General features: G+C 47.8%; 1 protein-coding gene across 1 annotated transcript in view; it reads left to right on the top strand.

Moving 5' to 3' along the window:
• adamts10 (ADAM metallopeptidase with thrombospondin type 1 motif, 10) overlaps positions 1-13,662 on the top strand; it is a 233,009-nt gene that overhangs the window by 184,029 nt on the left and 35,318 nt on the right. Inside the window, exon 18 of the mRNA XM_086004738.1 lies at positions 10,056-10,136. Within this exon, the coding sequence (XP_085860864.1) occupies positions 10,056-10,136 (81 nt within the window). The remainder of the gene's footprint in view (positions 1-10,055; positions 10,137-13,662) is intronic.

Raw genomic sequence — 13,662 nt, forward strand, 5'->3', positions numbered from 1 at the left:
CCTCCTTGCCCCGCATGCCCATGATTGTTACAACGCCAAGCACTTCTAAAATATTACTGCAAGTCAGTCATTCGACTGCAATCTCTTGAACCCTTTTATAAACGTAAACCACAGCTGGATTTGAAAATTGGACATTGGTCATTACACCTGTTTACCTATTTTGTATCCTCAATTCAATTTTATATTTTAACTGGAATTGTATGAATAAGGTATACAAGATAATGCTAAAAAGAATAGGTAATTACAATCATGTCACAAAATTAAATGGATCAAAACTAAAGAACAAATTGATAATTGATTGGTTAAAAGTACTACAAACTGAGCACGCTACACAGGTTCCAGCAGCCCCTCCTTCAAGGGAATGTTGCAGAAGCCGTGGTCTCACATATTCTAGGTCCACTGATGTCTCCAGCCTTCCTGGACGGAGGTAATGGAAGCAACTAGGACTATAACGGTCCTAACAGTCTTCCAGGTCCCTGCTTTATGTTTACTTAACATTCTACCCAGGGACAGATTGCTTTCTGTAGTACACAGGCTACTAGAATTTTCACTATCTTTGCTTTGAACTATATTTCAGCTGGACAAATAGCAAACTGGGACCCTTTCCTTAACTGTTCACTTACTCCAGCCTCCAGGATGTTTACTTCCAGTTGACCCAAGCTGAGAGCAGGGGCAGAGAGATGACATCTACCCCAGCCTCCGAAGCCACCAGCCCTCACAGCATCACCTCCAAGCTGTGAGGAAAAAGAGCTTCCCAAGCCCTTTGACCATAATGCTGCACATGTTTGACAGCAAGGATGCCCTTGCTAATTGTAACTCCAACTATGCACATTGGTGTCAGTGACTGAACTTGTACATGTACTTGCAAACCTTTATATGAACATGGTCAGACTGTGAATGAGCCATCAATATATATCTAAAGAATTCTAAAAGAAATTCCAAAAGAAAGACAATTCACTTTAAAGCTAGTGGGGGAGAAATTCAGTTGTTAGCGCCAGCCGTTATCGCTTTAAGAGGGAGAGAGATTTCTGCATTGAGTCAGCGCTTGCACAGGTACTTCTGGCTTCAGCCCAGAACTTTGCAGTTGGATTGATTTTTCAGTGCCATAGCCTTGAGTGGCCACATATTATGAGGGCTGCAATGGGTGGAAACGTTGGGTTTCTCCATTGCATTGAGAGGGCTCAGAGACGCCGAGAGAGAGTGCCAATCATGGCCAGACGGAGGAGGGCCAACAGGCGTCGGCACAGGAGACCTTATCCTCCCAGGGTGTACCGCCAGCAGTTCTCCTACATCAACATGTCTGAGGAGCAGTGTATTCGGAGGCTTCGATTCAGCAGGGAGGTGGTCACTGAGCTCTGCCACCTGCTTCAGACAGATCTGCAGCCTCAGCTGAGGAGCAGGACGTCTCTGTCGGTGGCAGTGAAGGTGACAGTGGCTCTCAACTTCTATGCCACTGGCTCCTTCCAATCCGCTACTGGGGACATTGCCAATGTCTCCCAGTTTGCGGTGCATTGCTGCATCTGCCAAGTCACGAATGCCCTCTTCAAAAGGAGACGTCAGTACATTTCCTTCCCCATGACCCTGGACAAGCAGCAAGAGCGCGCAATGGGATTTGCAAGAATAGCGGCCTTCCCCATGGTCCAGGGCGCCATTGACTGCACGCATGTGGCTTTGCGGGCGCCTCAAGAGAATGCCGAGGATTACCGCAACCGGAAGGGGTTCCATTCGTTGAACGTGCAGTTGGCGTGTGACCACAGACAGCTGATACTAGCTGTCAATGCCCGCTTTCCAGGCAGCAGCCACGACGCCTTCATCCTGCGCCAGACTTCTGTGGCAGACCTTTTCGAAGCCCCGGCTCACCCAGGAGACTGGCTTCTCGGGGACAAGGGCTATCCTTTGTGCACCTGGCTGATGACCCCGCTCCGTGCGCCCAGCACCCCTGCTGAAGAACGATACAATGACCGCCATCAAGTGACCAGGAACATCATTGAGCACACAATCGGTGTGCTAAAGCAACGGTCCCACTGTCTGGACCATTCCAGGGGAGCCCTTCAGTACTCGCCTGAGCGAGTCTCCCATTTCGTTGCAGTGTGCTGCATAACCTGGCTATCCTCGGGACTCAGCCACTGCCAGCAGACATTGGAGCACCAGCAGAGGAGGAGGAGGAGGAGCACCAAGACGGGAGGGAAGCACAAAGTGCAAGGGCCGTCCGTCAGCGGCTTATTGCAAGTCGGTTCTAGGCCCCCTCTGAGGGAATGGCTTGTGCCATTGAAAGAACATGAATGGAACGGTTCCGCAAACCCTGAGCCGGTCAAGGCAACAAGTAGTTCAAAGAGCAAACATGCACAATCTGAATAAAGACAATTATTTATTTAACAAACTGTGTGCCCTTCCCGCATGACAAAGAAATACAGAGAAACCCCCCAAAAATCAGTCAGACACATAACTGGCTCTCACAACCTGGAGACAATGAGCAAAAGAGTTAACCAAAAATGACCATGATCCTTGGCCTTCACTAAAAAAATTAACAGCATTTTGCCAGACCTCCTACTTTTTGGCCTGCGAGGGTGACCTGCTTCGCTTGCGAGATTGGCCCCTTCCCACCTGCAGCTCCTCCGCAATGGGACCCCAGTGGCTGCAGCAAGGCTGGGGGAAGGCTGCTGAGTGTCATAAACTGAGACTGCAGATGCCCTTGAGGGACGGCCTGGACCAGCTCTGGGCCTGGAGGACCCGGCTGCTGACTGCTCCAACTCTGCATGGGCGGCAGCAGTCTGTCCTACGGGTGGTGGCAGCTGCAGTGGAGAAGTGACAGTGTTGGCAGCAGGAATGCTGCCATCCTGACAGAGCTCAGGCACTCCCTGGTCGGACAACACACTGGCACTCCCACGGGGCAGCACTGCAGCATGCGGAGCAATCTGCTGAAGCACAGACTGCTGGCCTTCTGCGGCGCGGCGAGGGCCCCGGCAATTCGTGCCCGATGCAGCGAGGGTGGCATCAGTGAGTGCTCGTGTGGCCTCAATCTGCGTCTGCATCAGACCAGCCACTGACTGCATGGCACCACTAAGCACTTGCGTGGAAGCTGCCTGTGCTGCACCGCAGTCCTGCAGACTCCTTGCTTGTGCTGCCCCGAAGTCCTGGACACTCCTTGCCAGTGACTCAATGGATTCGGGCATCCTTGCCACTGCAGCCATGAGCTCAGCGTACCTCTGCTCTGCCTGGGCGCCCATTTCAGCGAGGAACCGCACCTCTTCTGCGCTCACTGTAGCAGGACTGGAGGCCAGACTCTCCCTCCGGGGAGAAGGCCGCCGAGCTTCCCTAACCCGGTGGCATAGTGGTTAGCACTGTTGCCTCACAGCGCCAGGGACCCGGGTTCAAATCCGGCCTCGGGCGACTGTCTGTGTGGAGTTTGCACATTCTCCCCGTGTTTGCGTGGGTTTCCTCCGGGTGCTCCGGTTTCCTCCCACAGTCCAAAGATGTGCAGGTTAGGTTGATTGGCTATGATAAATTGACCCTTAGTGTTAGGGGGATTAAATACGTGGGGTTACGGGGATAGGGTGGGATATGTGTTGGTGTAGGGGTTACGGGGATCGGGTGGGATATGTGTCGGTGCAGGCTCGATGGGCCGAAATGGCCTCTATCTGCACTGTGGGGTTTCTGTGTGTTTCTGTGTGAAACCCCCCCCCCCCCCCCCCGCGTTGCTGCAGCCCGCTGGGCCCCGGAGCTTCACCCTCCTCAGACCCTTCCCCCCCTGCTCCCCTCCAGGGAAGACGTGTCCCCATTATGGCCATGGGCTGCCTCGGCTGAGGGTGGCACTGATGGTCCAGCTTCCGCTTCCTCCTCCTCGCCTTCAGAATCACTCAGAGTGGCAGCTTGAGGGCCCGCCTCCTCACCTGGCGATTCACCATCTGAAAGCAGGGAGGTACAAGAGTTGCTTTAGCATGAGGACAGGGCGGCAGCAAGGGAGGCATGAGTGCTGTAATGCACTGTATTGGTTCGATAGTGGCAAATGATGCTGGTGTGAGGCACAAGTGGAAGGAGAGAGGTCAAAAAGGTGATGACCTTACCATTGCTGTCCAGAACGGGGTCGGCATCTCCAGTGGCGACAGGGCCAATCAGCCGGCCTGCCATAATGCGCTGGACTCGCTGCTCCAGATCGCTGAGGTCTTTAAGGTGAGGCCGGCCTCCCCCGGTCCATTGCTGCTGCCTCCTATTGTGTGCCAGCTTGCCCTGCAAGAGAATGGATGGGCTCTGAGTACAGTGTGAAGCCCTGATCTTGGCTGCACTGCCTCCCATGGTCGAATAGCCCTTACAGTGTGAAGCTCTGATCTTGGCTGCACTGCCTCCCATGGTCGAATAGCCCTTACAGTGTGAAGCCCTGATCTTGGCTGCACTGCCTCCCATGGTCGAATAGCCCTTAGTGTGTAAAGTGGTAAATGTGCATGTGAGTTTCATGAAAGGCCCATAGGTGTTGGATGAGGGCTGGCCATTGGGGCTTTCAGGACCCTTTGCCCATAAAGTGAGGTCCACATGCAGGGATGAAGAGGATACTGAAAAGGGTACTCACCCTGACAACCCAAGTGAGGTCGTTGAACTTCTTCCTGCATTGCACAGGAGTCCTAGGTACCATGCTGCTGGAGGTCACTCTGTGAGCCATCTCCCTCCAAGCTTTGCGGTAGTCGGTGGGCAGCGGCCTCCTGCCAATGTCCGGAAACAGGATAGATCGCCTGCGCTCCACTGCGCCAACCAGAACCTGCAGGGCCCCCTCACTGAACCGCTGTGCTCACTCCCTGGCCCTCTCCATGGTCCTAGGCGTTAGAATGTGGCAGCAGATCTGTCCAGGCCAAGAATCAGGGCTCCAATGTGCAGGGCGTGGCTGCAATCCAAATCGACCCTCCTCCTTTAAGAGCTGACCGGCGCCAGCGTGTCTGCCTGCAATCGCTAACTGGCCGCACCTGCGCTGCGCCCGCCCTCGGTGGTAGCGCCTCGCTTTTCCGGCTTAGCGCCTTAGGACAATAGTGCAGCGCCTGCTTTAGCGCTCCAAGCACCTCTTGGGGCGAAGCAGGTCAATTTCGCTGAAGGTGGCGATAATTTGCACCGGGCGCTAAATTTAGCGCCCGCTCGACTATAACGCCCCAAACGTGGCGATACTGAATTTCTAGGCCAGTGAGTGCTCTGGTCAGAAATAGAAACAGTAGATAGAACAAGGAATAAACCAATGGAGTTGTGAAGGGCATATATTTGCTGTTTTACCGAGGTCATTCTTAAGTTCCATCCTCTCATACACTAAAGCTTCTGACGTGCATAGGTCTAAATGATTTTACATTTTATGTTCTTTTCACTGTCAAGAAAAGTTTGTTATAATAGTCATTCTGTTAATGCGTTTCTAAAAATGTAAGATGAATGATCAGCACATGGGACTGCTGCAGCTGAATTGTAGGGCTCTTGGATTTTATTTATGGTTGTGGTATGTGTATTTTTATTTACCAAGTTGAGTAACTAAAGCTTAAGTTAACACGTCAAATGCATTGGCTATGTATAAATTGATGGAATATATTTGCTTTGCGGTAAAATTATATCCGTAGGCTGTGTAACACTGGTCAGATTGTTTCATTAGAAATTGATCCTAGAGTCCTGCAGCAGGACAAAATCTCGACCATTTTGTTGCATTTTTTTCCACAAGTGCTACTTTTAAGGCAAGTTATGTCAAATCAGAAGAAATAATCAATATTCAACAGTGAGATAAAGTCGAGGATTCAATTTGCTCTAAATGCACAGATTAAATTAGAGTCGTCCCCCTCCCCCCTTTTAATATACTCGCTGATGCACAGGTTTGCTTAGTGCGCTTTCTTCTAGATAGGATGCATTGCACACAACTGAACAGCCATTCAGTAAAAACCCACAATAATTGTGTTGAATCAACTAGTAAACCCCTTAATAGAGTGATGATCAATCCAGCTGTTGAGTGTGCAATCCAGTACACCGACGATGCCATGAAACTCATTACGGGCACTGGAAGAAAACCAAGAAATTGCTTCTACAGCTCAGTAAGACAATCGTAATGAAGGAGAGGGTTCAGCAGGTGTCGGAAGCAATTATTCTGGAGGCCAAACCGTACCATAGTTATACTTGGAAGGATGTGCAGAAGAAGGTGTCCAATTTGAGGGAATGTACCATGTAAGCACTGAGGATTACTTTCATATAAATGACCAGGACTGACAGCGCATTTGCTTTAATAGTTTCACAGAAGACTATTGCTATCCAAAATTTAGCCATTTTTTTTTGCCAGGAGCAAACATGTATGTCATATTCAGCAACAGCAACTTGTATTTATACAGTAGACAAACGTCTCCAGATGCTTAAGGAGGCAACAACTCAAGAGGAAGCAGCATCTCTGCTAGGTAGCTGCTGAAGGGCAGGACCATATTGATGACACTTGTGTAGCCATCGGGGTGTCCAACAACCACCCTGCAGCAGATATGAATTTCAAAGGACACCATTCAATCAACAGTCTGATGATCTCAAAGTACCAGAACAGAATAATGTAAGTGACTGCAAAATACTCAGGCAAGAGCCACAAGATCTTCATCTTATGGCAGTGCGTGGTGCCACCACCATTTGAAGGAGCAGGCAAACTTGATGACTAGCTGTTGGCAGACGAGGGCTACACATTGGCTATTAACCCCAGTCAAGAACCCCCACAACAAAATGGAGCAAAAGTTCAAGGAAGCCCATACCCTACCTGAATTCTGATGGAATGTATGAATGCCATGTTGAAGCAGTACTTCCACTGTCTGCACAGATAAGGTGAATCCTGCTGTACAGTCCCAAGAAAGTGTCAAAGGTCATCTGTGTTTGCTATATGTGCTGCATAATTTTGCCATTTAAAGAAGGGAACCCAGGAAAAAGAGCTAAAAGAGGAGAAAGAACTGAGCAAGGCTGATGCACATCTAGGCAGACTGAGGCATCAAGGATTGATTGACAGGACTTTGTTAAAAGTAGCATTTGAGCTCCAACATGAACAGCTCATAATTCTCTCTAATACAGTTACCCCATACCAAACTGCTGGGCTAAATCCCTCCTGCCTTCACTAGCATCTCTACATGTTTGCACCCAGTAGCAACATTCATATGATCCAATGGTACCAACAGATTTATGAAACATTCCAAAAAAGATAAAACCAGTTTATTTCCCTACTCCACATGTGTGTCACTGCAACAATATTTTCTCCCTTAGTCCTTATTCTTGGTAATCGTGTAGCCTGTGTGCCAACTACTAATTAATTTTATGTTCCTTCTGTGTGCCGTCTCATCGGGAGGAGCAAATGTGGAGTCATGCTGCTGCCCCTCAATGGAGACTTTGTGACTTTCCTGTGGCAAATTCCCTGTTTTTCCTGGGTCATGATAGTCCTGCTCCACCTGGCAGCACCTTGATGTCTACATTTCATAGCTGCTTCTGTTCCCTACTTGCCTCTTCTGCAGTCCTCTGAGGGAGTCAGCTGTCAGGAGCAAATGGGCCATCACGCTGAAAGGTGAAGTTTTTATCCGTCTCCCCTCCTGCCATGCCTCAGCATTTGGGTACGTTTGCAAATGACCCAGGATCTTTTGGGGGCCAGACTCTCGGCCACCATTAAAGAGTATGAAGCGTGCCATCAAGGTCCTCTTAAGCCAATCTGTAGATCAGAAGTAACAGGCTCCTGTAAATTCGAGTCCAAAGTCTCAATAGCAGCAGACTGAGTGCTGGCAAGCAAAACTATGGGTAGTGGTGGGGAGGTGATCAGTCACCTTTTGAGTTGCCATGATGCTCTGTGGGTTTTTGAAATGCTGTAACGTGCCTACACAGATATCGGAGCAGCACTACTGCATGTTCTCCACCATTCACGCAGGAAGGTCTGAAGATTCTTAAAGGACTGTATAAAGACCTTCTGATGATTAATTAATGCAGCCCTGGTAAGGTATGAATCCATGGGTCCTACAGCAGCTACCCATCTACCCCAACCCTCCCTTCGTCTTGTTCCTGCTCGTCTATTGCCTTCTTCACTTGATCTTTCTCACTGGTGTTTAGTGCTTCACCAGTTGTGCGCACCTAATTCCTCCTACCTGATTCTCCCTAAGTAGATGGTTTTGTGCTGATGCTTGCAGGGTATGAAGTATTTGCCAGTCGGTTATGTGATGGGACTGCTTCCTGCTCCTCTCTGGTGATAGCATCCTTATCTTGGAAGACCCATGCATAAAGAGAAAAGGAACATGCATTAGCACAGGGAATGCAGCCAATGTCTGTGTGTGCAGTGGCAAGGCCATTATGGTGCATTGCAGTAGGGGGGCAGATGTGGCTACTTGTTAGTCCTTGATTGGGTATGAAGGACTAGTAAGAAGACAATGTTGAAGCAAACCGTCACTTTGTTGAGCGAGCATGAAGCCACGAAGCTCCCTCAATGACTTCCTGTGTTCCTCTCCCCATGACTTGGAGAGCGTGTTTCTCACGTCATTTCAGGAAACATAGGTTAGGTGGTCCGCCACCAGTGCGAGTTCTCTCACGAAGGTTGTGGGCAGCCTTCGCCGACAAAAACAGGAAACAAATGCTTTCAGCACAGAATGTAATACAAGTTGCAGCTCTATGCCCGATGCTTAATATCTGTATTCCACCTGGTATGCAAGGAGAAGCGGAGAGCATACACGTAGTTTGAGGAGTCAAAGGGAATGTGTGAAAGAACATGTACAAAGCATGTGAGTGAAAGGAAGCCTTTGCTTTTGACTGACACTTAAATTGAAACTACTGCTTCGTTGAGATGGTCGTGACAATATAAGAACATTTGGGACCAATAGCTTCAGTTCAAAAGCTAGTTCAATGACTTATTTCTGTGCTATAACTTCTATAATCTTATAAGATGTGTTCACTTTCAAATAACGCAAGTGTTTCCTTTTAAATCTGTCTCCATATTCTTCTTTTCTGTAAAATTTACTGTGTATCATTTTAGATGAAGGCCTAGAAATTCACTATGGCCCCACCAGCTGGCTAGCGCCCAAAAGTTAGCGCTGGGCGGGAAGCCTATAGCGATCGTCAGATATTCATTGTTAGCGCCCCAATTCGGAACTGGGCACTATACCAGGGTGTGCCCGCCTCCGCTTGGGGCGCTGACACTGAATATCAGCGCTCTTGGCGCCGCTGCGCCAGCCGCTGCGGAGCGGCAGGCTGCGGTACTGCAGGCCTCCTCCTTCTCTTAAGGGGGAGCTGCCTGCAATGGGGAGATCGCCGCTGGATAGTGCCGGCAAATGAGCCCGGCACCACGGAGAAGTGCCGGGCTCGCGGAAAGCAGCCGGCAATGCCGCGGGGGGGGGGGGGGGGGGGTGGAGGAGGCCGGGGAAGGAGGTGCGGGCAGGCGGCCGCCGAAAAAGCGGCCGGCCGCACCTTCCGCTTTAAAGCGCCCCACTAAGGCAGCAGGACAGCCCCGTTTTCTAGTCGCTGTATGCGGCCGCTTCGGAGGAGGCGGCCGCAACTAAATATGGGGATCGGGCCGGTTTCGGGGCAGAACCGGGGCACTGCGCACACCGATGACGTCATCGGTGCCGGCGCAGCGCTAACGGCTACCGCCGCCAATACCGCTGCGCTGAATATCTGCGCAAACTCATTTCTGGCGCAAAATCACTCTTTAGGCGTTAACTGGGCGCAAAGCTGGCAGCGCCTTAATGAATTTCTAGGCCTAAGTCTTCTGTGTGTGGGTGTACACCTGTACCTGAGGTGGCATTCATTATTTCTCAGCTTAGCTGAAACTTGATGGAGCATTAGACTGCATTTACATTACAATGGCACTATTGATGTGAAGCAAAACTATTGTAGAGTAAACTAATGAGAATGAACGCAAAGTAAAAATAGCATTATTATCAGATGTACGCTTGTGTTGTCACAAATAGAACAGCTACATCTGAATTCAAATAGATGAAGCTAATATAACATGTTCTCCAAACAAAATGACACAAGGCAGCTGTTTGAATAATTTATGTAGTTGTTAAATACGGTCCAAAATCATTGTTGTAATCAAGTTAATATGTTTCTTTCAGGTTATGTAGAAGTTATCCATATTCCTAGAGGGTCAGTACACATTGAAATTAAAGAACTAAATGTATCCCAGAATTACCTTGGTAAGTTATGGTCATTGTAAAAGATCATGGCCAGGGTTTTCTGTGTCTGCAGCCAACAGCCCATAAATTTCTGCCCGTTCACTTTAACAGGTGGAAAATTAGGGGCTGGTGAGCACAAAAGCAGAAAACTCAGGCCCATAAGCACAACCAAGACAATGTTTTTTAGGGAGCCAATGAATGGTAAAATAAAGAAGTTATTTCATGAGTAAAGAAGACCTAAATGAGTTGTAACCAATTTTTTGTATTGAACTGCTCTCTGATGATTTAAACTGTTTATGCAACATGTTTTTTTTAATTAGTTAAATGTCAAGTTATGCAAATTACAGAATATGTGGTGAAGTGGTGTTGAGAATATTGTGTAATTGCACTTTTAACCAAAGTGTGGAGTTGGGGCCAATTCTACTGCCCCCCCCCCCACCCCCACCCCTGCCCACATCAGCTACCCAGACACTGGACAGGTGCAGCATGCTATGCCTGTTAGGTGGATCTCACCTGAATTTGGTGGGCTGGGACATTAAGATATCTCAGTCACACCCCCAGTGCAAGTGTGTCCCTATTTGCAGGAAACAGGCCAGAAACAGGAGAGCAATTGTGGCCTGACTGCCAGCTTCAAAGCCTTCTGGCTGCTGTTGGAAAACAGCAATCATTAGGCTGCTGGCTCCTAAAATCGACATGGTGCTGCTGAAAAATTAATTGAGCACCTATCTTCCGGTCTTCTTTGCCTTGCTGCCCAGTTCCTTCAGCCCCTTCACCAGAGGAGTCCAGACACATGGCCCATCACCAACTTCTTGGGAATCCTGTGTCTGGCCATCCCTGGCCTACAAGAACAGGAAATTGAGGTGAAAGGGCGAGAAATGTCATAGAGTCATAGAGTTTTACAGCACAGAAAGAGGCCCTTCGGCCCATCATGTCTGCGCCGCCCATCCATCCCTGTCCAGTCTAATCCCATTTTCCAGCATTTGGTCCATAGCCTTGTATGCAATGGCATTTCAAGTGCTCATCCAAATGCTTCTTGAATGTTGTGAGGGTTCCTGCCTCTACCACCCTTTCAGGCAGTGAGTTCCAGATTCCAACCACCCTCTGGGTGAAAAAATTCCTCCTCAAATCCCCTCTAAATCTCCTGCCCCTTACCCTGAATCTATGCCCCCTTGTTATTGACCCCCCTACTAAGGGGAAAAGTTCCTCTTTATCTACCCTATCTATGCCCCTCATCATTTTGTACACCTCAATCAGGTCCCCCCTCAGCCTTCTTTGCTCCAAGGAAAACAACCCCAGCCTGTTTAGTCTTTCTTCATAGCTGAGGCGCTCCATCCCAGGTAACATCCTGGTGAATCTTCTCTGCACCCTCTCCAAAGCAATCACATCCTTCCTATAGTGAGGCGACCAGAACTGCACACAGTACTCCAGCTGTGGCCTCACCAGCGTTTTGTACAGCTCCATCATTACCGCCCTGTCCTGGCATAATGGGTTACCATCTCATTTTGCCTGACCCTTGCACCTGAGTAATAGGCATTACTCAAAGGCAGATGTCAAGAAAATCAACTCCATTTTTCTGAGAGTTTTCTTTCTTCTATAAGTGTGTATTTACATAATACTGTATATTAAAAATCTTGCATCTGTACACACTCCCTGTCACCTTTTTCCATTATAAATTTCTATCTGCACATTTGTAATGGAAACTGCCCTTGTAAATCTGTCATGCTATAATTACAACCCCTCTCATTATTTGGCACTTTTCCATTTTGTTTCTTTTTCACCCCAGATGGAAAACAGTAATGACAAGTGATAATAATTGGGATTTATTTAAATATATCTAACTAAAAATTGAATGCTACCTTTTAAAACATGCCATTCCACTTGATCAGTCCACCTATGGAATGAAAATGGAATCACTTTACATCCTTTATATGTTTTATATATTTCAGGGATTTGTTTAGTAGATACATATACTCTATTTAGAATATACGCATTGCTCACTGGCCAAGGTTGAGGCTAAGCAGAAATAGCTACATATCTTTTGTTGGATGCAGAGTTTGGGGCTGAGGCAGGGCAAGTGGCAAGCAAGGGCCAAAGTCCATTAAATAATGGAGGCTTAAGGGAAGGGCATGGTCTGGGGAATAAGAGGTAGGCAAGGCTGAGGCCCTGAGAAAGTGAGAGGTTGATTTCCCATAAGAGAAGGAGGTACTAAAGTAAGGAGCAGGCCAGCAAGACTGCAGTAACATGGTGAGGCTGTGGCTAAGGTTAGGAAAAGGAACTACGTGTACCATGATCGCTGAAAGAGGGATGACATTTTTTTCCTAATACCCTGATTGATATTTTTTGTGAAATATGATTGCAATCAGAAAGGTGGTTTGTTACCCATCAGAACCAGTAGAAACATTGAATTAATCAGAAAGAAGAGAATTGACAGCTCAGAACTAAAATCAGTGGGGGAAAAAATCAAACAGCCCATAATTCACCTTGCAGACAGATGGGCACAAAAAACTTTGAGCCAGTGCAGATCCTTTCAGTATCTATCAATCTTTTATTATGCTAGTGAGCAGGAAGATGTATAAATATGGACCAGCTAATCTCTGACAGCATAATTCATCCCATTTCTAGAAAAGCCAGAGATGTCCCTGCCTGAAACAGGGTTTCTCCCCCTGTCTATTCTTCCTCCTTAACAGTATCTACTCTTCAAGATATTCTCTCCTTTGAACCCAAAGAACAAGGTACCGTGAGTCATGACTTGCTACACCTCATCCGTCAGACTGACTTGCTACACAAGCTGGAAGTATTGTTGCTGCTGTTGGGTTTTTCATTCTTGGGGTATCGCTGGCAAAGCCAGCTTTTACTGCCAGTCCTTAGTTGCCCTGGAAAGATGTTGGTAGGCTGCCTTCTTTGTAGTGGTTTGATATAACTGTGTTTCTTACTGGGCCACTTCGGAAAGCATGATCAAACCATGCCTATAATTTATGACAATCCAACAGCTTCATGGCCACTGTTGCTGATACCAGCTTTCTATTTCCATATTTTTTTTAAAAACTGAATTCAAATTCTCATACTGCCATGGTGGGATTTGAACTCGTGTTCTCCGAATTATTAGACCAGGCCTCTGGGTTACTAGTCCAGTAACATAACCACTATGATGATGCGCAAACATTTCACTTGCTTCATTTTCACTCACTTCCACAAGCTCCCAACGCTTTCATCAATTGTTACTGGGATCAACTCTGTGCCCTCCATGAAGATATCATTGGGCTGCACGTTTAACAGGACAAGGTAGTAAAAAAGAAAAATATCAGGAAGTGGGATGGCAGGAAAAGGAAAGATTGCCAAGCCAAACAAATCCAAAACAAAGTGTACATGAGTGAAACCTGTATAAACGGACACTGCCAAAAAACAGACACCTGCAAAAATGGACACTTACCGAGAGACCCAAATAACTTACTTTGTAAAATATACAAGCAGCACTCCAAACCATGGACACTCGCAAATTACGAACTACAGACAGCCTTCTATGCACCAAGCCCTTTTACAACTTAAA

Source organism: Somniosus microcephalus, chromosome 13 (genome assembly GCF_052327205.1).
Source record: "Somniosus microcephalus isolate GS21.2 chromosome 13, FLI_Smic_1.0, whole genome shotgun sequence".
In the NCBI taxonomy this organism is placed as follows: Eukaryota; Metazoa; Chordata; class Chondrichthyes; order Squaliformes; family Somniosidae; genus Somniosus; species Somniosus microcephalus.